Raw genomic sequence first — 22952 nt, forward strand, 5'->3', positions numbered from 1 at the left:
ATAACCTAGCAGGTGCAGCGTGTTGTCTACATGTTAAAGATCATGTGTGGATTTATTTCTGTGCATGTCATGTCCTGGTGGCTGTGTGGGTGTGCGTAACCCCTGCACTTCTCCAGCTGTCTGTCATATGTGTCACATGGTTGTGAGGAGTCCAGCCTAGAGGTTTTGGTCTCTTAGCTGAGGGTGTCTCTGAGATCTCTCAGCTTTATAGATAATCAACACAGAAGATCAAGTTTGATTGGTTTTTGTTTCGCTGTCTAATGTTTATAGTTTGTGGAGGTGCGAGTGCACGTCAATCAGGTTTAGATCAGTAGCATGTTGGTGTGACGGCTCGTTAAGGCCTAATTCAGCTGTCGTGCTGCACATTTCTGCCATTCTTCTTCCAAGAGTACAAATCTAAAAAACTGAAAGCTTCTCTGTGTCTGAGAGTAAATTTAGTGTTTCTGTGTGAGGCTCTGTGTGAAGGTTCTGACGTTGGTGGATTCATGTTTGTCTGTCAGTGAACATTCAGAGGTTCTCAGAGAGCATCAGAACCTCTTTCATTTCAGTCAAAGGAGGCTTTTAACGCTGATATATGAAGCTTTTAGTGCTCCGGTTTTAACACCCACTCCTTCCCTTTCTTTTGCTCGTGGTGTTTATTCACCGTTCTGATTCCGAATGCTGATCGTCCTCAGAGGAGAGGAGAGGAGAGGAGAGGAGAGGAGAGGAGAGGAGAGGAGAGGAGAGGAGAGGAGAGGAGAGGAGAGGAGAGGAGAGGAGAGAGGAGAGGAGAGGAGAGGAGAGAGAGGAGAGGAGAGGAGAGGAGAGGAGAGGAGAGGAGAGGAGAGGAAATTAGTGACAATAAGCCTTTTCAAAGAGGTAGGTTTTAAGTCTGATCTTAAAAATAGTGATGGAGTCAGCCTCCCGTACCTGGACAGGGAGCTGGTTCCATAGTAGGGGGGCCTGGTAGCTAAATGCTCGGCCCCCTATTCTACTCCTACAGTAGAGACTCTGGGAACCACAAGTAGACCAGCATTCTGAAAGCGGAGCGGTCTATTGGGCTGGTAAGGTGTCACTAGCTCCTCCAGATAGGATGGAGCTAGGCCTCTGAGGACCTTGTAGGTCAAAAGAAGGATTTTAAAGATTATTCTAAATTTAACGGGCAGCCAATGAAGAGACGCCAGTACAGGACATCATCAGTGTCACATGGTCTGTTTGTATTAGCTGGTCACTCCTCCTGTCACTTTCTGTTTTTATTTTATCTATGTTACAATTTGGAGATAGTCTTGTGTTAAAATGAAGATTACCGGTATCTTTTTATTCAGGTCAGAAAAAACCCTAGTACTGATGGTGGTGCATTGTGTATGGTGTCATGTCATACAAGATTCCAATGAAATTTGCTACAAAAATATTAATTCATTCTGAACCTTCTCAACTTTCAAAATAACATCTTAACCCTCAAACAGTCCTTTGAAGTTGTGGACCAGCCAAAATATCTTCACTTCCCAAAAATGTCCTCATTTTGCTGGTAGAGTATTTTGGTACTCACTATGTAGCAAGTATAAGAACACATACACACACAAAGAGTTTTGTTTACTCTGACTTTCAGTGACGGAGGCCCAGATCATCCACCGTTTCGTGCTGAGATCAACATTTTGTTCTATGGGCTGTCAGGACAGAGTGATGGGGGGTGTGGAGGGTGATGTGGGGTGATGGGTGGGAGGGAGCACGGCAGCCACATTCAACACAGTGCTGGTGAAGCGGGTGTGAAGGCGGGTCAGGGCGTGAGCGTGCTCTCCGTGTTTCCAACTGACTCTTCTAATTTGGGCTCCCCCCTCTGTTGCTGCAGCCACAACCAGAGAGGCTCGACGTTCCGCCACCCACTTACTGGTCAGATGTCTGCTGAGAGCTCCGACTTCATCCTGCAGGAACAGTGAGTTTCCATGTCAGTAATCTTCTTGGTTCAGAGTTAGCCAGCATGCTAATTAGTTAAAGACAGTTTGGAGGGAATTGTGAATCCTCCATCATCCCGAGGCCTCTGAAGTGGGATTCATTCTGGAATAGTCATTGTTGAACCACTTCCCAGTAACACCTGGGAAAGCAGTTAATGCAGCCCCTATTAAAATATAATGATGTTCCTGTTCAACTCATCTTTAATTTCCTTTTCTTCTTCCATCCATCTTCTCTTCATCTATTTTCTCTTTGTGAAAATGTCGTGTTTTCTCTTTAGACAGTTATCTATCTAGATGACTGGTTATACTGGGACTGAGAGGGGAGATGACTGGTTACACTGGGACAGAGAGGGGAGGTCACTGGTTATACTGGGGCAGAGAGGATAGATAACTGCTTATACTGGAACAGAGAGGGCAGATGACATCACGTGATGAGAGAGACTCTTCTCTCTGGTTTTACTGGGACATTATCTTCTGCTGCCATTAGTTTTTAGATATTTTTAGAATTTCTGACTCATTGTTTATGAATGCTGGTATCGATGTTTCCTGTTCTGGAACTGAAGCGTTCAAAGATAAATGAAAACATTAATGTTGAGATCAGGCTGAGATTAACTTTAATCCCTAATTATCTGATTAGCTCCACCAGCAGTTCAAAGGAATGATTCCAGCCACTGTCTGGATGTCTGAGCTGCTATTTCTGGTTCTGATCAGCCACATGAAGCCCACCAGGCTGCCATGAGGGCACGCCCACTTTATCTCCATACAACCATTGTTTTTAGTGTTCCCACATCCTCTAATCTTCGCCTCAGTGGGCAGAATGAAGGTCTGTCAATCCACAGGTTCACATCAGCCTGCCAATTTTTGATATCAGAGTTTAATGTGACTGGATAATCAGTGGCAGCAGCTCCTTCTGAACGTTATCTACAGCAGTGAGGTGCTCATGAAGACCAGCATCCAAGGTTAAAGTGGCTGAAGTGGCAGGTTTCAACTATCAGCTCTTATTTTGGCAGCAGGAGAGGCAGACCAACTTCTTCTTTATCTAATCTCCATCTTCACAGCATCACATCATTAAACAGTCAGACGGAATTGTGAAAAATTTACACGGAGATGTAGATTCAGTGCTTGTAATGTGTCTTTTCACCAGTGGATGTCGCCAGATCTGACACTCAACGCAAGTCATCGTTAGTCAGCATCAATCAGCTTCAGTCATCATTAGATGTTAGCCAGAGTTAGTCGTTGCTCTCTGTGAATCATTGTGCGTTACTCTGTAAGGTGTAGGTGGCACTGTGTGTGTTGTGTGTTGCTGTGTTGCCACCTACGCTCTGCAGCTCTTCCGTATCTGCTGCTGTGTGAATGTGGGAGTTTTCTCCTCTTGGGTGTCGTTAAAACTCAGGAGAATTTCAGTGAGAAATCTTCTGTTTTGGCGGGTTTTTATTTCCGTCCCATCACGGCAGCATTTTTCTGCCCACACATTCAACCAGAGCAAATCTGGGCCAGTTGGTCCTATAAACATCCTCAAAGCTCTGATCAGCTGTCACATAAATGTCTGTCAGCGTCAATAAACCATCTCCATCATTTAGAAAAAAAAAATTCCAGAATAAAAATGAGGTCAGAGAGAGACAATGCCAGGGAAGAAGGGAGTGTGGGTTTTATTTATTGTTTCTGTTCCAGGTCCCAGGGTGGCTGTATGATGTCCAGCACCACCGTCAGTGAAGCCTCCACCACCGTCACCTCATCCACAGTCGACTCCACCTCCAAGGTTAGTACATATTAGCGCTGATGTGTGATAACAATTAATCGTGTCCTTCCATTTCAAGGGAAAATTACCCGTCATAACTTAAACTCTCTTGATTGACGGCTTTTGTTGTCGGTGCAGCAATGACAGCACATCCGTCATGTGTCCCCTAGCTGGCTGCATGTCTGTGGGGCCGCCGCCCCCTCAGGTGTTTGGCCTCATTGACTCACAATCAAAGCGACCTGATTCTGACTGCAGGTATCAAAGCGAAGGTTGTCTTGGTGGAAACACAGACCATCAGAGTTTTGAAGTGGTTGTCTGAAGAGGCTTCAGTCGTTCCTCCCAGGAACACCTTCACAGCGTCTGGATCTTCTGAAGTTTACTCTTTGGGTCTCATCGTGTGTTTAAAATCAGAGCAGATCTCATTTGTTCAAATATTTGTGTGAACATGATAAATGAGCCTTCACCGCCTCTTCGATCATTATAAAACCCTTCTGAGGGGACGTCCTGAGTGTGAGACTGAAAGATTTACCTCTTTATATCATTTATGTCAATTTCAGTCAAACAAATGTTTATGCCTAACTGAAGAAATCCTCTTATTGTAGTCAAACTGCACCAGCTTGATCTGGTGTTGGGATTTGAGCCGACAACCCGCTGGTCTCAGACGGGTTCTTCAGGATTTCTGCTTGTCTGGTTCTGATCCATTAAAATACCAAAGAGCTGCTCAGTTCCAGCTGGGACCACAAGGCCTTTCTGCACTATTACTGCAGCCTAAAAATAGACCATCGCGCGCGCGCACGCACACGCACACACTCACACGCATGCATGCACACACAGATGATGTGACAGTGTGAGAGCTGATCTGTGTATTTACATACTCCTTATTAGTGCAGCTGTCTCACCCAAACACACACACACACACACGGAACACTATTGTAATACACTAGGCTGCTGTAAAACAGACTGTCATGATTGAAAAAACTAGCGAGCTTCATATTTAATGTAAACAGCACAAAGGACCATGTTCAAGGTCAATAAAATATATTTTTAATATATATTAGTTGTCACTGGAAAAGCCTGGAATGATGGATCATAAATGTTGAGATCCTACAGGAATGAACTGTCGGACTGATCTCCAGACTGATCAACTGGTTGATCGCCTGTTTGTTTCAGGGTTCCAGATCCAGTAGTGGTAAAGTTCACAGCTTTGGAAAAAGACACCAGTCAATCCGGCGGAACCCCAACGCTCCTGTAGTGGTCCGAGGGTGGCTCTACAAACAGGTTACTTCCCCACTTTCACAAACCTTCTCGTGTTTTATGTGCTCCATGTAAATGGAATGGATTCAATCTTTTCATCACAGAACATCCAGAAGGTTCTCAGCCCTTTGTTATCAATCTGAATATCTGGTTGGTCTGATCCAATCAAACAGGAAGTGATGTCACAGGGGCAGCCACTTTCTCTCCATTCATTTGTCTGTGTTTTTTCATTGCAGGACAGTTCTGGGATGCGTCTTTGGAAGAGGAAATGGTTCGTCCTTGCAGATTTCTGCCTATTCTACTACAAAGGTTCATATTTTTGCTAATTAATGTTGAATATTCCAACAATAACAACAGAAGAAAGACCTGATTTACACTGTTCATATAGTAAACACAGGATAGTACTGTAGTCAGGATGTTCTGTAGGTTCATACATGTTTGAACAGGAGAACATGGAAGCTTCTGTCTCTGTGAGGACCAGAGTGAGTTTGTTCTCTGGAATGTGGAAACATTTCTAGACCTGAAGATAGTGGGACAGCGTTATGTCCCAACAAGAAAGTGTGTCTGTGTGTGTGTCTGTATCTGTATCTGTATCTGTGTCTGTGCCTGTGCCTGTGCCTGTGCCTGTCTGTCTGCCTGTCTGTCTGCCTGACTGTCAGTCAGTCAGTCATATGGTCCTGATGGCAGACAGTCATGATGTTAGTGGGTGACGATCGATGTATAAACCACCCCCCCCTCTCTGTCTCTCCCCGCAGACAGCCGAGAGGAGACGGTTCTCGGAAGTATTCCATTGCCCAGTTATGTTGTTTCGGCCGTTGGAGCGGACGATCACATCAGTAGAAAGTTTGCCTTTAAGGTTTGTTTGCTTTGTCATATTTTTCCTTTTAAAATGTTGTTTTGGATATGTTTGGAGTTGGGAGTCCGCACAGAGTTGATCTGAATATAATTGGTGGGTGATGGCGTCCGGCGCATAAACACAGGACCATGAACTGTTGTACTCAGAACTGAGGTGGTTTTATCATAACCCAGCAGGTTTGCAAGTTCCTGTCAGGAGAACATCATGTCACCTGAGAACGTTTCCATCTGTTCTCTTGTTTAACTGTTGTTGAGTCTGTTTGTGCAGTTTTGCACTCGCGGCCTCCAACAATCAACTGGCTGTCAAGCCCCTCCCCTTTTCACCAAACACTCTACCCTCTCTTGTTTTGATTGGTTGGTTGCCTGACTGGGACCTCCCCCTCTCCCCGTGAGTCTGTTGACGGTCCGGGGACAGTCGTCCATGAATAGGTACTTCTGGTGTAACTGGCCTCTTGTCATGTCGTCCTGTCGTCCTGTCATCCTGTGGGTGTGGTTTGATGGACAAGCGTGCGCATACGCATCAGCTGTATGTTCCTCGGTTGGCTGCATGAACCTTTGTGTCTGTCTTTTTTATGATCTTTTTCTGCTGTCACAGCTTCTTTTCCAGCATGCACTTGTTTAAGGGTGCCGCCAAGTCTCTGTTATTTCCATGGAGGTAATTTTCTCCTTTTTTGTTCAACATCTAAATGTAGCCTTTGATTTTAGAGCATTGACGTCCAACAGGAGAAACCAGAAACACATGAAAATTCATTAGCTTACGCAGGGAGACGGATCAAAATGAGGCTCAGAGGTCTTAACGACTGGTCCAACATCTGAACATGGTCCTGATGAGATGATGGTGGGATGTCCTCCCAGAGCTGGAAGAGAGAACAATAGGTGGGGCAGTCTGTCACAGAAATGTGTTCTTCATCCAGCAACTGTAGATACTCAAACTGAACCCTCACTGGCTCCCTCATGGACAGTTTGGACAGAATCATTACATGTGACCTGCTGGAGGATGTCTGTAGTGGACTTGTCCATCTTCTGGTGGACTGGCCCATCTCCTGGTGGACTGACCTATCTCCTGGTAGACTGGTCCGTCTCCTAGTGGATTGGTCTGTCTCCTAGTGTACTGGTTTGTCTCCTGGTATACTGGTCCATCTCCTGGTGTACTGGTCTATCTCCACATTGTTGTGTGGGCTGCAGAAACCTCATGCTGCCCCTGGTGTTGAGGGCGAAATGGCCTGTGTCCACCACCTTCAGATCCACGTGGTTGATCTAGGTTGTCTTGATAGTTGCCTTTCTTTCAGCTGCTGCCTGGCTCATTTGTACATCAGCAGGTGAAGCTGTTGTCTGGAAATGGACATTTTCAGATCCTGGACATTTGTTTGATGTGTTTATAAAAAGTAAACGAGTGTCACATTTCTTTTGTAGTTTAATTTTGGGTCAAATCTGTGTCTGACGTGTCTCTGAGGTTTTTCTCTCTCTAGTTTATGTTTGTTGTCACTGGTCCGCGTCTGTGGTTATACTGGTCACACCTGGCTGGCGTTGGTTTCCATCGTGGCTCTTTGTCCTGGTCCCCATTTGATGTTCTTTTTTTCAGAAAGCATGCCTTCTGCTCATCTCTGTCCTTCCCTCTCCTACCTATCACTGATCATGGATCTGCTCCCGCTGCAGGTGAGCCATACAGGAATGCCCTCATTCATTTACAAGCAGAGCACTGTGGTTGGCTCACAGGCGGAGCACTCTGGGATGAGGACCTATTACTTCAGCGCCGATACCCAGGAGGACATGAACACATGGCTTAAGGCCATGAACGAAGCAGCGAAGATGCAGAACCGCAATGAGGCGACAATCAAGTGAGGACACACACTCTACCAGGGTAGAACTTTGGTCAGATTTTGATTTTGGATGTTCTTTTTCCAGCAGATCGTCGAACACCTTTGGCAGGCCCAACATGCTATCGCAGCACGCTGTCCCGCAGACCAACCATGTCAGCGCCAACACCATCAACACCCCACACTTGGAAAACACCAGACCCATCCATGAGGTTCTACTGGAGCCCATACAGCACGACAAAGTGGACTGCTGTAGCCTCCGCAAAGACTCTCCTGTGGCTGACATGTTTGAACAGCCCAGTGTCACCCTGGAAATGGACACCCACCTGTCCCTACCTACCACCTCTACACAGTCAGCCTTCCAACAGACCGACAGTTTATCCGTCTCGGCGCCTGTGTCGAGGATCCCGTCTCGGGCACCTTCTCGTGGTGCCTCTACACTGCCCTCTGGTGTTTGCTTGAGGAACGGCTTGGTGTCTGCGCCCAGCCCCATCCTGGAGCCCAATGGCATCGCAGCAGGGACCTATCAGAGGGGTCCCAATCTGGCCCCTGCTGACTGTCAGCAGCAGCTGAAGAGGAGAAGCACCCTGGACCAGGTGGAGCAATGGATCCAGGTCCAGAAGGCTGACAGCAGAGGGTGGTGCTCCTTCTTTCATTTGACATTTTTCATAGTTTTGAACAGATTTACAGTTTTCACAATAAATATTTTGTAGTTCAAGAAGAATATATGTTTAAACAGTCTCTGCCTCTTACCCCATCTAGTGACAACACCCTCCCTCGTCGTACGCCACCAACGCAGCACAAGTTCACCACTCTGGACACATACCAAACTCCTCCGAGAACCCCTCGGCAGAGCCCCCCTCCTGCTAGACTCGGTGAGTACAAGTACGCCCAGGACCGCCTCAGCCATTTCCGCCTCACACCTGAACAGGGCGCCAGCGGCTCTAACACCGTCCTGCAGCTGTATGAGTGGCAGCAGCGTCATCAGTTCCGTCACGGAAGCCCCACGGCACCGCTCTATACTCCGGCGCCAGAGTACCCATTTGGACCCCGTCCTCCCGCCACCGTGCCCCCCTCCTCCTCAGCCCCTCGAATTGAAGGACAACCGCGCTGTGTTTCGGTACCGCCTTCCTCTGCAGACCACCCCCCGCCGGGACCTCCACCTGGGACCAGAACGCTCTCGCCCACCCGCAGGCCACACACCCCTGCTGAACGGCTGACGGTTCGGCCGGTGGAGGAGCGGACGGTGGTGGACCTGCCTTTCACTGTCTCACCCCGCAGGAGCAAATCTCAGCTGCTGAAGGTAAAATATGGATGACGGATTATTAAAGATTACTAAAGAATGGACAACTTTCTTTTACAGGGAAGGACACATTCTCTTCATCCATCCTCCTGTCCTTCCATCCACCTGTCTCTCTGCCCCCATCTCTCTGTCCACCAGTCTCTCTTTCCCCCCATATCTGTCCACCTATCTCTTTGTCCACCTATCTCTCTGCCCCCCATCTCTCATTCCACCCACCTCTCTCTCTCCCCACCCGCGTCTCTCCACCCGTCTCTCTCTATCTGCCTGTCTCTCTGTCCACCTGTCTTTCTGTCCACCCATGTCTCTGTCCACCCGTCTCTCTGTCCTCGTGTCTGTCTGTCCACCCGTCTTTCTCTACCTGCCTCTCTGTCCATGCATCTCTCTATCTACCTGTCTTTCTCCACCCGTGTCTCTGTCCATTCCTCTCTCCCCACCTGTGTCTCTGTCCACCGGTCTCTCTGTCCACCTGTCTGTCTGTTCACCCATCTCTCTGTCTACCTGTCTCTTCAGGGTATCTTTTCTCAGAGTCTCCGGGATGACTCATGTCTAGATCCCCACCCACTCTTCGTCCAACAGATGATAACTGTTTTTATCAAGGTTGTGTAAAAGCTTCTGTTGGTGAAAACAATTCTGGCCAATGGTGATGTGGACTCGCTGTGTGTTGAAGCTCCTCCCACTGAGACCTGTCTGTTTTCAGGCCACGACGCTTGAGAGACACTCGATGCCATCTGGTTACATCACACACACCGTCAGTGCTCCCAGCCTCCATGGTAAAACGGTACGTCAGCACTGAACCACCCGAAGGCTGAAATCTGCTTTGGGGCGTATGCGTAAACCTCTTCAGGCGTCAGTCGGAGCAGAGGCTTTTGTGTGAATGGACCCTTGCAGGACGTTTCCTGTGCTGCTTCACTCTCTCATCAGCTCGCTCTCATCCTCTTGAGTTGACTTGATCATCTTTGTATCTGCCTGGTTTTGATTCGCACCTTCTGGTGCCTCACAGCCGGAGGAGCTGACCCTGCTGCTCATTCAGTTGCGGCGCCATCGGGCCAAGATGGCCTCTGCACGGCAGGAAATGTTAGCCCAGCTGGGGAAGTTTGACCCCACCGAAGAACCTTACCACCATGTTCCCAGCGACACCACTGCTAGCAGCCCCTTCCTCTGCTCCGCCCCTTCTTCTGTGTCCCATCTCAGCCGGCTGGGCCCATCTTCTCCCCTTCGATCTTTTAACACCAAGGTGGGGGCCTGCCTCTCCGCCCACTGCTCATTTTATCATTGGTTGATTGAGGTTGCCACTCAGTTTTAAACATGTATTCCAGTAAGATGGTTAAATTAGATGACTTTTAAGACATTGTTCTTGGTTCTCTGAGAATAAACCCCACAATAATTCTGGTTCTGTGTGACAGCGCCCCCTTCAGGAGCACTTTAAACATTTCTGAACTCTGAGGTCATCATCCAGCATCTCTGGGTGTTTACACTCACTGAATGTTTTCACTATGGGAGCCAATGAGGTTCTCTCAAGCTCGCCACTTCCTGTTGAGCCTTTACTCCGGTATGGAGTCAAACTTCTACCCAAAAGCATGGGTGAACCAGTGGCAACCTCCAGCCATCAGTCTCCGTCTTCCTGTGGTTTTGTCCGTCTGTGAGCCCGGCTGCCAACATAGAACCACCAGCCTTTCTTCATGTGCTGTTGTTGCTGTTCCGTTTCCCTCTCGTGCTAAACGCCATCTGCAGGAATGAGGCGCACGGCCACCTGTGGGTGTGTTGCTCGATTTAGTCTTCTGATTGGTGAATCTGAGTCTGCTTTCTGTCATGTGAGCTGAATTACGGCTCTAAGAAGATGATGGACTGTCACTGTTTCTATGCGACTGCTGGTTCTGATGCATGTTGGCGTTAAGCTTGAGGATGTTTCTGTCCTCTTGCAGGCTGATGACACCTACATGCAGCTGAAGAAGGACTTGGAGTATCTCGACCTGAAGGTGAGACTTCAGTTTGTCTTGCCGGTGTCTCACCATTGTCTCACTGCTGCTGGACTGTAGAATTAACAGAGATGTTCTCACACACTAAAAACCAAACAACCGCTGATTTCTAACTGCGGCTCTCTTCTTCTGTTGACTCTGACTCTTAGATCAGAGCTCTAGAGCCCCTGATCGTGGTGGTTCACAGTTTGCTACTGCACTGCACTGCTGGGCCTCTCAGGCCTGTCATGAATGTAAGCCGCATGTGTGCGTACGTGCGTGTCCCCTGAATGTTACAGATAACGTGTAGCACATCTGTGGTCATGCACGTGGCTCAGACTGCATGTGTGTTGTCTGTATGAGTTCTGGAAAATCATCCCATTTCTTCCAGCACGGCAGTAAAGACAGTCTTATCTCCATGGCAATGCTGATGTTCATGGGGGGCTCGGCAGTGCATGTGTAGTGGCTGTAGTCAGGTGGTTGAAAAGCCAGCAGCTTCTACCATTGTCTCTGAAACGCTGCACCAAGAACATGACATCACCTTTAAAAGTTCAAGCCGCTGAAATCTGAATTTGTCACTGTGACTCTGGCCTTTGACTTGCCCTCAGACCTGACCTTTGCCTTGTCTTCAGACCTCTGACCTAACCTTTGACTTGACCTCTGCTGCACCAGGAAGAGAAAACAGTTGTGTTCAGAGGAGACGTCAGACCAGAACTCTGAAGTCCATTTGTCCTCGTGTCCATTACCATTTCATTCTTTATGGCACTGGCTGAGTTTCTGTGCCAAAGCTGCTTGTGTTGTCACCTTGACCAACGACTACACAGGCCATCACACTTGCAGCCTCAGCTCTTGGATTGTGCACGAAAAAAATTGAAAGTGGTGTATTTCTGTCTGCAGGTAGCAGGAACTCAGGTTCTGAAGGAGGCGGGGAAACCTGTAAGAGTTGCAGAAAGTGATGTGGACGTGAGTCCTTCAATGTCTTTCACATGTCCTTCACATGTTGACCTCAATATGATGCTCATGGCCTTTCAAATCCCACCAAAACTCAAATTACCTTTATTTTCATTTTGTGAACTGTTGCTGGAGATGTTCTTGACATGTTTCCAAATGTTTGGTCACATGACAAACTGCTGATCCTGCTGTCACATCTGAGCTTCAGCATGATAAATTAGCACAGATTAATTAGGAGAGATTACAGATGGTAATTAACCTTTTAGGTTGGGTCTCACCCCCGTAATGAACTCAGTCACAGCAGTAAATGGGGGGCTGTGACACTTCAAATTAGGGTCAGACATCTTCAAACAGACACGCTCAGGTGCAAACACACTTGTGGCGCAACAAACGCGATCAGATCTGAACCTCTGTGTCCCCCTACAGGTCAAGTTGAGCCGCTTGTGTGAGCAGGACAAGATCCTGAAGGACCTGGAGCTCAAGATCAGCTCCCTGAAGGAGGACAAGGTAAGTTTTTGAATTGATGCGATTCAAGTATGAGGGACAGCTTAGGTGGACTAACTGCTGGTCCTTTTGTCTCCTGGGTGACTCCACCCCTTTAGGACAAGCTGGAGCGTGTGCTGGATTTATCCCGCCAGCAGATGGAGCAATACAGAGAGCAGCTGGGCCACAGCCAGAAGATAGCCTACCAGCAGAGGCTGCTGCAGGAAGATCTCGTAGCCATCAGGGCCCAAATATCACGTGTATCCACGGTATGAACACTAATTAACTTGATTGATAATCGGCATCTGTTCTGGAAGTAAGTACAGCAGCATTGTGTTCTTGTGCTCTTGTAAACCTCACACAGGAGATGACGCTGGCCTGGAACGAGTACAGCAGACTGGAGAGATCTGTGGAGCAGCTGAGAGCAGCTCTGCAGACCCAGTTGAACCACAGCGCCGCCCTTCAGGTGAGATCTGGTACTGCAGTCGTGAAACGCTGCGGCTGCTGATTTCAGGCATTCTGAGTGAACACATGAGTCACGTTGTCATCTGCAGAAGAGCGAGCTGAAGCGTGAGCTGTGGCGGATCGAGGACGTGTTGGCCGGACTGAGCGCCAGCAAAGCCAACTACAGGATCACCATTGACTCTGTTCAGAACCCAGGTTGGTTTCTCCGGTACGCAATGCTCAGTCATCAGGTCAACATGTTTTTAGAAGTTGGAGGTCATCATCGTGAATGTAGGGGTCTCTGGGTTTGGTGCATTAACCCTGTTAACCACAGTCTTGTCCAGAAGTGATCTAGAGGCGGGGCCACAGCAATAAGACCCGGCCAACACATCAGTGATCACACGTCTGTTGTAGCTCGATGACGTCTCGCATGGCTTTGTCCAACAGAGAGGAAATTTGTGCCTTCGATGTCTGACCTGACCGTGCCTTCTCAGAGCGTGGAGGTCCAACCTCCACTTTGCACCTCCGACTTTCTGTCCACTCACCACAGCAGTGCTGTGATGACAGTGGTGAGTTTCTTTACTCTCTTGAAGGACAGTTCTTGTTTCTATTAACAGACGGTTTCTTTCCAAACACTCCTCAGTCCGAGGATATAGCCCCGCCCAGGCCACCACTGCCTCGTTTCTATGACTACGGTGATATGCCCCCTGCAGTCCCACCCCTCCCCAAAGAGGCCTCAGTCATTCGTCACACGTCGGTGCGAGGGCTGAAACGCCAGTCAGATGAGAGGAGGAGGGACCGGGAGAGCGGGCAGTACGTTGCTAATGGAGACGCTAAGGTTTGATGGTCTTCAGTCGAACGTTGAGACGTTTTATCAAATAGAATCTGAACCTGTTTGTGGTTTTAGTCGGAGCTGCGATCTTACCTTAGTGAACCCGAGCTGCCAGGAAAGATCCACCACAACACCGACACGGAGTACCAGCATTTACAGAGCAAAGGTCAGAAGAGAACAGGAAGTATAACCAACACGGATGTTTTTATATGTCAGTGTGTTCAATAGGATTTTATTGTTGACATATAAGGATATTATTCTGATACAAAATGTGTTGCTGATTCTTTTTTCAATTCAGCTTCGTTTTCTGAGGAGCGTCAGTCCACCTCTGTCTCCTCTTACGTCACACTGAGGAGAGGTCCAGGAAACTCTGCCTCCAGGGTATGTCCAAACAGGAAGTCAGCTCTGGATTTGCTGCAGAATTTTGAATTTTGTTTATTGTTGGTCTTGCTAAGGACAAAACATCCTGTTTTGTTTCTTTGTTTTCTCCTGTCCTCATACAGGAACGACCTCACAGTGCTTTAGATCTTCAGCTTTCCTCAAGTGAAGGTCTGCAGCCTCGAGGCCGCATGACGGCAGAGGAGCAGCTGGAGCGGATGAAGCGCCACCAGAGGGCGCTTGTTCGCGAGCGTAAGAGGAACTTGAGCCAGGGTGACCACTCCTGCCTGTCCACCTCCACCAGCCGGCGCTCCTCCTCTTCCTCCAGACTGCCCTCGAGCACTTCTGACCCTCCGGTGGCTGTACGTTACCCCACCCCCCCACGTAGCAGCAGTCATCACAGGGAGCAACACCTACACCGCCACTGCTGCTACGCAACAATCCAGCCCCCAGATACATAATCAGCTAGCAGGGATGCTAACATGCTAACTGTAATTCTGTCTTATGTGTGTATTGAATGGTTGTTAATGTTAGCACTAACAAACTAAAGACTGTGGCAGGTCGGCTAGCTGGTAACGCTTTTGTAATATTGCCAGATACAAACGAGCACAGACGAATGCTGGGAATTCTTGGATGGTTTGGACTTGGTCTTGTCTCTTAAAGGGCAAGGACACACCAACCCCGTTTGAGCCAAATTACGTTAAACACAGGTGTATTTATACCTCTTGGAAAGACCACAGCTGACCTAATCTGCACCCACTCCGCAGGAGTAGGTGGGGCTAACCTGGGTTCATACTCCAGAAAAGGGAATTGCTAATCAAAAGCAGGAATTAGATAAGATTCCAGAAATATGAGGTGCTATCAGTGACTGTTTTGTCCTCTTGATGTCACTGTTTACCTGATTTTATTGCTCCTAAAGAGGCTAATTGCTAACGCCAATGAACCAGGCTCCGCCTGATTGGGTGGGCGTGTCCCTGCCCTGAATGTCTGTGGGTGTCTGTGACAACACCGCCCTCTGGGGGGCCCTCACTGACACAATTCTGAATGTAAACCAAAACGGAAGGGCCCACAGATGTACATCTGGTGTAAGTGTACAATTTTATTTATTTACTGAGGGATATTTTCAGTACACAATTGTACAGATATATTTTGTAGAGTTTCTGTATTCAGAGGAAAAAGGAACATTCAGGTTGATGAAATGAAAGAAGCTGAAAATCATGATCATTTCTCATTTTCTTCTCATTTCATGTACTCATTCGTTTACAAATGAGAAGTGCCTTGGTTTATGATTAATTTATTCTTTGTTCCAAGCTGACATTAATCACTTCCACAGTGAAAGCTGTTCTTTAACAGCAGATCTCATTTTTAACTGAATTCTTTGACATTTGTTGCCGAATGAGAAAGGCTTCCTGTTCTCTTTTGTGTTTTCAGGACAGACTGCTAATGATGCTAACCTGCACAGCTAAAAGAGTAATGGTTTGAAATGTCAGTCTTCCAAGAAGACAAACTCATGACTGCTGTGATTAGACTACACTTCCCAGAATTCCCTGAGTTGCTTTTGCCACATGTAAATGTAGTTTTCACCAGCATATAGATGCGTTTACATGGTTTTAAATGTGAGCTTTGGCCTTCCACCGAGTATGATTGTGGATTTTTAAGGCAGAAAATCAGATGTGAAGTTTGAAGAAAGTGTAGATTTGAAGTCTTTACTGTTCCTCTGGTTCTCTTGATTTCTGCATTGCAAATAATCAAGACAGATACAGGAGATGCAATAAAGAGCAGTGGATGACTTCATCACGGGCTTTATTTTAGAAGGAGCTCTAGATTTCGAGAAAACAGATTAAGGCTAATCTGAGATTTGAGACATTTGTGGAAGGTTGAGACCTTCCACAACTGGTAGAAACAGAAGGTTGATTTAGTTTTTCATTTTTCCTGGAGCAAAAGTCACTTTTGAAGATTTGTGGTTGTAGAACTGGTTCTCGTGATGCCCCCATATTTCTTCAGAACTAAGATAACAAAATAGTTTTGGAGAGAAAAAGAAGTAAAGTAGAAAAAATGATTACCTAAATCAATGAGATGATTTGCACATGTAGATAATTTAATCTGGACAATAAAGACTTTCTGTTTGTGAAAGCTTCTCTCTGCTCTTTTCTAACCTGGGTGGATGGATGTTGGGTAGATGGATGGATGACGGGTGTTTCTCTGATTCACATCAAGGCCGCTATCCTCCAATCAGCTCCTGCTGCTGGATTTACAGGATGCCTGCATGGCTTTGGTGAATGATTACTCACAAGTAACAAGCACACTCACACATGCAAGCACAACTTTATCTAAAGTGAACAGTTTAGTGTTTGTCTTCCTCGAGCTGCAGCACACTGAGCTGCAGGTGCATCATTTCAGTTTTTAAATGTTATTTTTATATTCTGATTTTGATCGTTTTAACATCAGGACATGGAGTCAACACAAGCTCTGCAAACTGTTATGAAAAGTCAGTCTTCTGAAATTATGTCATTGATCTAAAGATTCCTGGGAATATTATACTATATTACACTTCAACTGTGTAAAATTGTGCAGGTGCTGTTTCTGTTATAAATGAAAAGTCGTTTTCAGGAAGAACCAATAAAATCACAGAATCATGGCATCTCTGCCCCTCTGCAGGTGTTTGATTTGCAGGAGCATTTCTGGGTGGATGGACACATTGAAGAAGGCTGGAATGTAGCAAGTGGGAGGGGCCAGCCAAAGGCCCCTCCCACTCATCTACGAGAGATGGACTTGGAGCCTGTGGACTATGACCTGGACATCAGCCGAGAGGTAGAACCTCAGTTAGAAGAAGAGTAGCTGCTGAGGAGGCTATTGTAACTGACTTGTGTTCCCCACGTGCAGCTTTCCAAACCACAGAAGGTTCCCATCCCAGAGCGTTACATCGAGTCCGACTCTGAGGAGCCCCCGAGTCCAGAGGAGTTGGAGAAACGCTGGCAACGCACTGAGCGCATCAAAAACCTCCTGGCCAGATCCAGGTAACAGGTTACTTTTACTGAGTTCTGCTGGGTTCTTCGACACTAACTGCGGTTCTGCCCACCCCACTTTCTTCATCAGTGTTCAGAACCTTCAACCTTGTGCAACGCTGGACTTCTCCGAGCTTTGTTTGGTTCTTCAGCAGCAGGAAAGGATCATGAACGTGTCTCAGGTTCTGGCTTCAGAGGCCTCACAGAAGAGCAAACTGGTGGCAGGTCGGTTCCACAATTCATCAATATGATCAAAATAATCAACGCAATTACACACGTTAACCCGACCGAGGACCCAGACCCGAGTCTCTTCCGGGTCACCTTCAACATATTTGAAGTACATGAAGGTAAAACTTCCTGTTTTGGTTGGAGTCAGTTAACGAAGCTCAGTTTGATCCCAGAGCTTTGATCTAGAGGTCGATAAATTATTTGTGAGTAAACCCAGCAGGGGGCACCTCGTGGCTCTGCTGGATGTGGTCTCAACTAACTGGATCTTCCAGGAATAAACAGCTCCTTTTTAATTTTCGAAGATCGACGTTCAAGTAGAGTATAAAAAGGAGGAATGAGCAATAGATCAGATAAAAAATGGTGTTTTCTCGCCTTCAGCCAAAGCTACTGCGGAACACTGAGTCTCAGAACCACCGTGGAACCAGAGGCACCTCCTCATCCCCCAGCTTCTGCAGAACTTCAAATCTTTTAATTTTTTGGTAAATCATGAATAAAAAGTTCTGGTACTTGTCTGTTTTTGGAATGTTCATAAATCACAAAATAAAACCTAATAAAGTCCATTATTTCCTTTATTTGAGTGTAAATAATCCTAAATACTGATTTTAGACCTTGAACAGAAATGTGAAGATCCGAATTAGATCTGTTGATCAGACGGTTGAACATCAAACTACATGTGGAGGGAGCGTCTCCGTGGTAACATGGAGATTTATGTTTAAAAATGTCCCAAAAGAAAGGCATCTGCATGCAGAGCAGAAAGCATGTGTAGGTACACTGATAGAATCACATTTGGTTCTGAGACCGATGATTGATTTAAAGTTCTGTACAGACAAATTAATAAATGTACAAATGTGGCATTTGTGAAAAAACTGCCTGCTTACAAACATCTATGTTGACTTGACAAAGGTCATTTTGTACGTGTGTTTATGGTTGTGGGTTCCTCTGTCGGCGCTGGCTTCACTCTGCTTTGAGCTTTGCTCTGAGCTCTTGTCCTCTGCTTTTGGGTCCTGCTCGTTATCCTGAGGTTCTGTCGCAGACAGTTTGGGCTCGGCTGCTTCGGGCTGAGTGGTGGGTGGGTCTGGAACCGGTTCCGGCTGCAGAAAGATACAAACGCTTCACCATCACCATTTTAACGAAACAAAACAGAAGACAGAGGAAAATTTCAGTGTGTCGAGACATCCAGACAGACGGTTCCACACCTCCATCAGGGTTCAGCCCAGCAGCCATTACTGCTGGACCCAGTCTGATTCAGCTCTAGTCACAGAGATCTTCACTTTTGTACTTTACTTGTTGTAAAGTGGGGATGATCTCATTCCTGATGCCTCACCTCGCTGAAACCCAGTCCACAGTGTCTCCGGTTCCGGCCCGAGAGCTTTCCTTCCATGCCCTGCTGGTATTGCATCTCCAGCTCCTCGTTGATCTTCTCATCCTCCGTTCCTGAAGAATAAACAGCGTCACAGCGGGAACGCCAGCCGCCTCATTTCTGTCCTCACATGGACAGATCTGAGCGGCCGGCGTGGAGCAGAGAGGCTGTGTTAATCGCACTGGACATAACCGTTGTGGGTAACAGGCAAAAGAGCTGTAGCCTTAAAAAATCTCTGCTGGAGGCCTCACCACTGCGGACATGCGACGTTGACTTGTGGTCACCGATAACGAGGCGTCCTGTGTGTTCCTTCTGGAAGAAATGGAAACATGACAGTTGTTGGATTCTGGTTTCATGGACTTCACATTCAGACTGTCTTTTTCCAGACTCACCTTCCCTGCGCCCATCAGACGTAGAAACTTTTGCTTCCTTTCATCACTTCCTAGATCTGCCGATGACCAATTTGTAGATCCATCCTACAAAAAAATCGGTGGTCATGTCCAATTCATCAGAAACACCCTGTTCTGGACAATTAAAGGCTCTCGATCATTAACTTTCCAAGTTAATGGTTCCTATTTCAAATCAAAGAGAAAAATCGACCTCACAATGGTCTCATTTCAACCAGCTTCACGATGATAAATTGCCTTTAATTGTAACTTATATCATGCGTCAAAGGGCAAGGTCTGAAACCTGGTTTACGCAGGTTAACCGCGTTTCAAGCTGCAAACACTTGATGTTTATACCAAGACTCAAATGACAAACTGGTGAATAAATAGAGCGCATGACGTGGTTTACTTGATTCTATGTTTTCTTTCAGAGTTACTGCATGTTAGAAACGAGTAATCATGCTGAACCTGTTAGCCAGCGAGTTAATGGTAATGTAAATTCTCCTTAAATAAAGCAGTGCGTAGATCTTCTAGGTCGTCTTACGTCACTCGGAGATGCGGCTCTTTTAGTTCCGTGTTTGTTCTCCGAAGAACTCATTCTGGACCAAATATATTTCGTTAATTTTGCAAACCAAACAGAAGCTAATTGGTTTTGTCAACAAACGAACGACTCACTACTTCCGGTGTTTTCTTCGTTAGTTTTGGTAACTATTTGTTCTCTGTCGCCCCTGGCGGTTTGCCGTAACATGCCATCAATTTCTGCTAAGCGAACGTTGACACGTTCAGCTAAAACATCCAACGCAATTTAAAAAGCTAAAATAAAGAAACATAATTTACCGGCATTTCGTGATTTGAAGCCTCCATCCCGATGAGTTTCAGGCGTTTTTTGGCATCTTTTTTATCTGGCGTTGACTTCTTACTGGTCAATTATCCATTGATCAATGAATGGTAACAACAACAACAATAATAAAAGTACAACCATCACTGGCTAAAATTACCATTTGAATATTTACTTTGCTGATTTCGTTAATCCAAATTATTATTGTAATTGTTATTATTATATTATTATTATTGTTATTATAACCACCTTGCTTCGTATTTAAATTGATTTGATTTGGTTGATCATATTTTTGATTTACGTGAACTGCAGGATGTGAACGCGGAGAAACAATAGGTGGCGGTATAGTCAGCAAATAAGAAACAGGAGAGCCGACAGCACATTAAAGCTGCTAGTGATGATCAACTGGATTCGGTTGTTTCAGAGAGATAAATATGTTTATTTAAAGCAACAGGTGACGTCACAGACAAGGTGGATTGTGACCCTTTAATAGTTTTCGACCAAAAGCAAAAACGAGAACTGAATTCTGAATTCTTTTTCACAAACAGCAAAAGTGAATAAAAACGCACAGAGGTGTGAAAATGGGAAAAAACAGGAGAAAAAAGAACAGAGGCGGAGGAGTGAAGAGAGGAGAAGATAGAGGAGTAGAGGAGCGGAGGAGGAGAAGGAGGAGTTATCCTTCCGCGGCTGCTCTCTCTCTGTCCCGCATTCTCTCTTCACCTTCTTCTCTGACGGACTGAGCAGAACTTCTCCGAACAGCAACAAGAACTGTTCTGTGTGGTCTCCGGAGCTGCAGCAGCGGGGTTAACAAAGTTCTGACCCGGTCCAGAGATGTAAGTTTACGGATCCACCGGCTGTTAAACCGACTCTTGTCCCAACGCGCAACTCTTCATCTTCGTCTTCAGGTTCCAGGTTCGCCCGGAGGACGAACATCAAAGCAGGTGAGAGAAAGTTCTGTCACTCCTGAGAGTCTTGTGTTGGGAACCGGACTCGGGGTCTTCTGACTGGTCTGAAAATCCTCTTTCACACACGGCGCAGCAGGTTCGGCCCGTCAGATGTCAGAATGGTGCGTGATTAGTCCCGCACGACCTGACATGACCCGCAGAACCTCTGCTGAGGAGCCGTAACACAAAGATAACAACAATGCTGAAACAGGGAAGTTTGAGAACAACTGTTGAGTTTGGGCCAGATACAGAACCGAAACTGTTGAAATGACAGCAAAAAATCACGTGATTAGCAGTTATCGGCTCTGATGGTTCGGTTTCAGTATAAAAATAAAATTAATAAATCATGAAAATTAGCTTAAAGACAAATGAGTTAAAATCACGATGGAGATTTGAAGGCGAAAAGTTTATTTTAATGACCAAAACTTTTAGATTTCTGATACATTTCTTTATTCTTTAAACTTTATATTAAAATTCTACAAATTGGTTTGGACTCTAAAAGCGCCGATCACGCACGCTTCAGCCTGCAGAGCGCGTGCGGTGCTCGCAGGTCTCCTGGATTTAAGAGGTCACGCGCATACAGAATAACGTGCGAGTCAGAGGTTAGATGTCCACCGGACCGGGACTGTTCCGGTTCTCCACCTTCACCCTGACTTCTGGTTCCATTAAACTGTCGTGGGACGGAGCGGACCCGGGACCCGGCCGGCTGTCCCGCGGTGACAGGAGGACAAGGCTGGACTGTCCCGGAACAGACTGGCCTGAAACGGCCCGATAGAGTCACTGCAGGGTGTTTCCCTCCTCCGATAAGCTGCTGCGCGGTCGCTGATAAGCAGCTTTAAGACGGAAGAGAAGTGTGAGCTGATCTGAAGACAGTTTCGCACTCTCTCTCACACACGCACACACACTCACTCTCACACATACGCACACACAAAAGCATCAGACAAATCTGCGCGTTATCGATGCAAGTTAAACGAAGTTAAACAAAAGTTTTTAAAACAATTATAATTACAACTACAATTCACGCGCGCAGAAAACGAGTGTGTGTGTGTCTGTGTGCATGTAAGTGTGTGTATGTGTGTCTGTGTGTATGTGACTGTGTGTTTGTGTGTGTGTTGGGCAGCAGGTGCTGAAGTCTGAACTTCCCTCTTAGGTAAAGTGAGATCTCAGCGTCCAAATGGCAGATTTAAATTTAGTCTGTCAGCTCAGCACGTTGTCCTGTTACACCTCCCTGTTTCTTCTTCTTCTTCTTTTTCTTCTTCTTCTTCTTCTGTCACCTCATCTGGTTAAAATAATCTGTCTTTCCAGATGACAGGTGGATTATTGTAATCTTTGATTGGTGTTTCCTAAGCAATGAAAGATACTTTTGATAATAATGCGCTCTCTTCACTAATGACAGTCGTGTCCATCAGTTGAGCGGTTGCCGGTGTTGATGGTTGACATTTGCACAGGAGACGTGATGTAGAGCGAGGTGACTGTGAGAACGTTGCTGAAATTGTCGACGTTGCACCTTTACACCAGTCATCTTCATTTCCCCCGACATCTGCAGATGAACACGTATGTTCCACATGACGTGTTCCATATTTTCCCACGTGGTTGTTGTGTGTAAGTCAATCATTTTCAGCCTATGGTTGATTCTCAGACTGTATTATTTATTGTTGTTTTTTTAGGAAAGGAGTGAATCACGAATTTAACATGTAGCTGTGATTGTGCGTTTGTCTTTATTCAGCCTGTATTTATCTCCACGGTGACACACCCAAAATTACAGCATCCCTGCAGAAACAGAAAGACTGAACAACTCAAAGCAAACTGAGGAATGTATGTGTGTGTTTGTTTGTGTGTGTTTTTGTGTGTGTGTGTGTGTCCCCTCCATACAAAGATCACATCTTCATTTGTCGTTCTCTCCACTTGTTCATTGTTTTTACACCTGCTCCCACAAAAAACCATCTCGCCGCGGAAACAGGCAATGTCAGCGTCTGGGTTCAGTGTGTTACTGTTGTGTTTAATGTGTGTTGCTGATGTCATTAGTGTGTGTTGCTGATGTCTTCAGTGTACTTTGCTGTTTTCTTTTAGTGTGTTGCTGTGATCTTCAGTGTGTGTTGCTGTTGTCTTTAGTGTGTTGCTGTTGTCTTCAGTGTCTTTTGCTGTTGTCTTCAGTCTGTGTTGCTGTTGTCTTCAGTGTGTGTTTCTGTTGTCTTTAGTGTGTTGCTGTTGTCTTCAGTGTGAGTCGCTGTTGTGTTTTTACACCTGCTC

The 22952-nt window shown here is 46.3% G+C and overlaps 3 protein-coding genes across 31 annotated transcripts in view; 2 read left to right on the plus strand and 1 right to left on the minus strand.

Moving 5' to 3' along the window:
- Nucleotides 1–17734, plus strand: part of LOC130536246 (pleckstrin homology domain-containing family A member 7-like) — a 28213-nt gene extending 10479 nt beyond the window's left edge. For 4 of the 20 annotated variants that reach the window (XM_057052019.1, XM_057052022.1, XM_057052028.1 and 1 more), the window contains 25 exons: nt 1829–1912; nt 3603–3690; nt 4840–4947; nt 5160–5232; nt 5679–5779; nt 7435–7616; nt 7684–8232; nt 8358–8898; nt 9596–9676; nt 9899–10132; nt 10821–10874; nt 11024–11107; nt 11751–11816; nt 12231–12311; nt 12407–12556; nt 12652–12753; nt 12842–12947; nt 13179–13300; nt 13375–13569; nt 13639–13729; nt 13862–13944; nt 14067–14303; nt 16600–16752; nt 16825–16958; nt 17038–17734. In XM_057052019.1, coding sequence (XP_056907999.1) covers nt 1829–1912; nt 3603–3690; nt 4840–4947; nt 5160–5232; nt 5679–5779; nt 7435–7616; nt 7684–8232; nt 8358–8898; nt 9596–9676; nt 9899–10132; nt 10821–10874; nt 11024–11107; nt 11751–11816; nt 12231–12311; nt 12407–12556; nt 12652–12753; nt 12842–12947; nt 13179–13300; nt 13375–13569; nt 13639–13729; nt 13862–13944; nt 14067–14303; nt 16600–16752; nt 16825–16958; nt 17038–17197 — 3859 coding nt within the window. In that variant the 3' untranslated portion in view covers nt 17198–17734. The other 16 variants (XM_057052020.1, XM_057052021.1, XM_057052023.1 and 13 more) reach the window with 16 other exon arrangements.
- On the minus strand, nt 17726–19636 carry c13h11orf58 (chromosome 13 C11orf58 homolog). The gene is made up of 5 exons (XM_057052069.1): nt 19465–19636; nt 18927–19010; nt 18786–18846; nt 18499–18608; nt 17726–18265 (listed from the first exon to the last, which is right to left on the minus strand). Exons 1-5 carry the CDS (start codon nt 19516–19518, stop codon nt 18059–18061), a joined length of 516 nt encoding a protein of 171 aa, XP_056908049.1. The 5' UTR covers nt 19519–19636; the 3' UTR covers nt 17726–18058.
- Nucleotides 19637–20258: 622 nt separating this feature from the next.
- LOC130536248 (transcription factor Sox-6-like) overlaps nt 20259–22952 on the plus strand; it is a 32742-nt gene continuing 30048 nt past the window's right edge. For 2 of the 10 annotated variants that reach the window (XM_057052045.1, XM_057052042.1), the window contains exons 1-2: nt 20262–20591; nt 20664–20699. Coding sequence is in view for 7 of the 10 variants with exons in the window: in XM_057052042.1 (XP_056908022.1) it covers nt 20590–20591; nt 20664–20699 (38 nt within the window). In the remaining 3 variants the exon portion in view is untranslated. Of the gene's footprint in view, nt 20700–22952 lie in introns of all 10 variants that reach the window. The other 8 variants (XM_057052048.1, XM_057052041.1, XM_057052050.1 and 5 more) reach the window with 8 other exon arrangements.

This window comes from Takifugu flavidus, chromosome 13 (genome assembly GCF_003711565.1).
Source record: "Takifugu flavidus isolate HTHZ2018 chromosome 13, ASM371156v2, whole genome shotgun sequence".
Classification (NCBI taxonomy): domain Eukaryota; kingdom Metazoa; phylum Chordata; class Actinopteri; order Tetraodontiformes; family Tetraodontidae; genus Takifugu; species Takifugu flavidus.

What these genes read in the sequence shown, in the direction of transcription:
- c13h11orf58 (XM_057052069.1), bottom strand. Translation starts at nt 19,518, where the DNA reads ATGAGTTCTTCGGAGAACAAACACGGAACTAAAAGAGCCGCATCTCCG. An exon ending in GTCTGATGGGCGCAGGGAAG is followed by an intron (nt 18,847 to 18,926) that starts GTGAGTCTGGAA and finishes CATTTCTTCCAG; the next exon opens with AAGGAACACACAGGACGCCT. An exon ending in GTGGACTGGGTTTCAGCGAG is followed by an intron (nt 18,266 to 18,498) that starts GTGAGGCATCAG and finishes ATCTTTCTGCAG; the next exon opens with CCGGAACCGGTTCCAGACCC.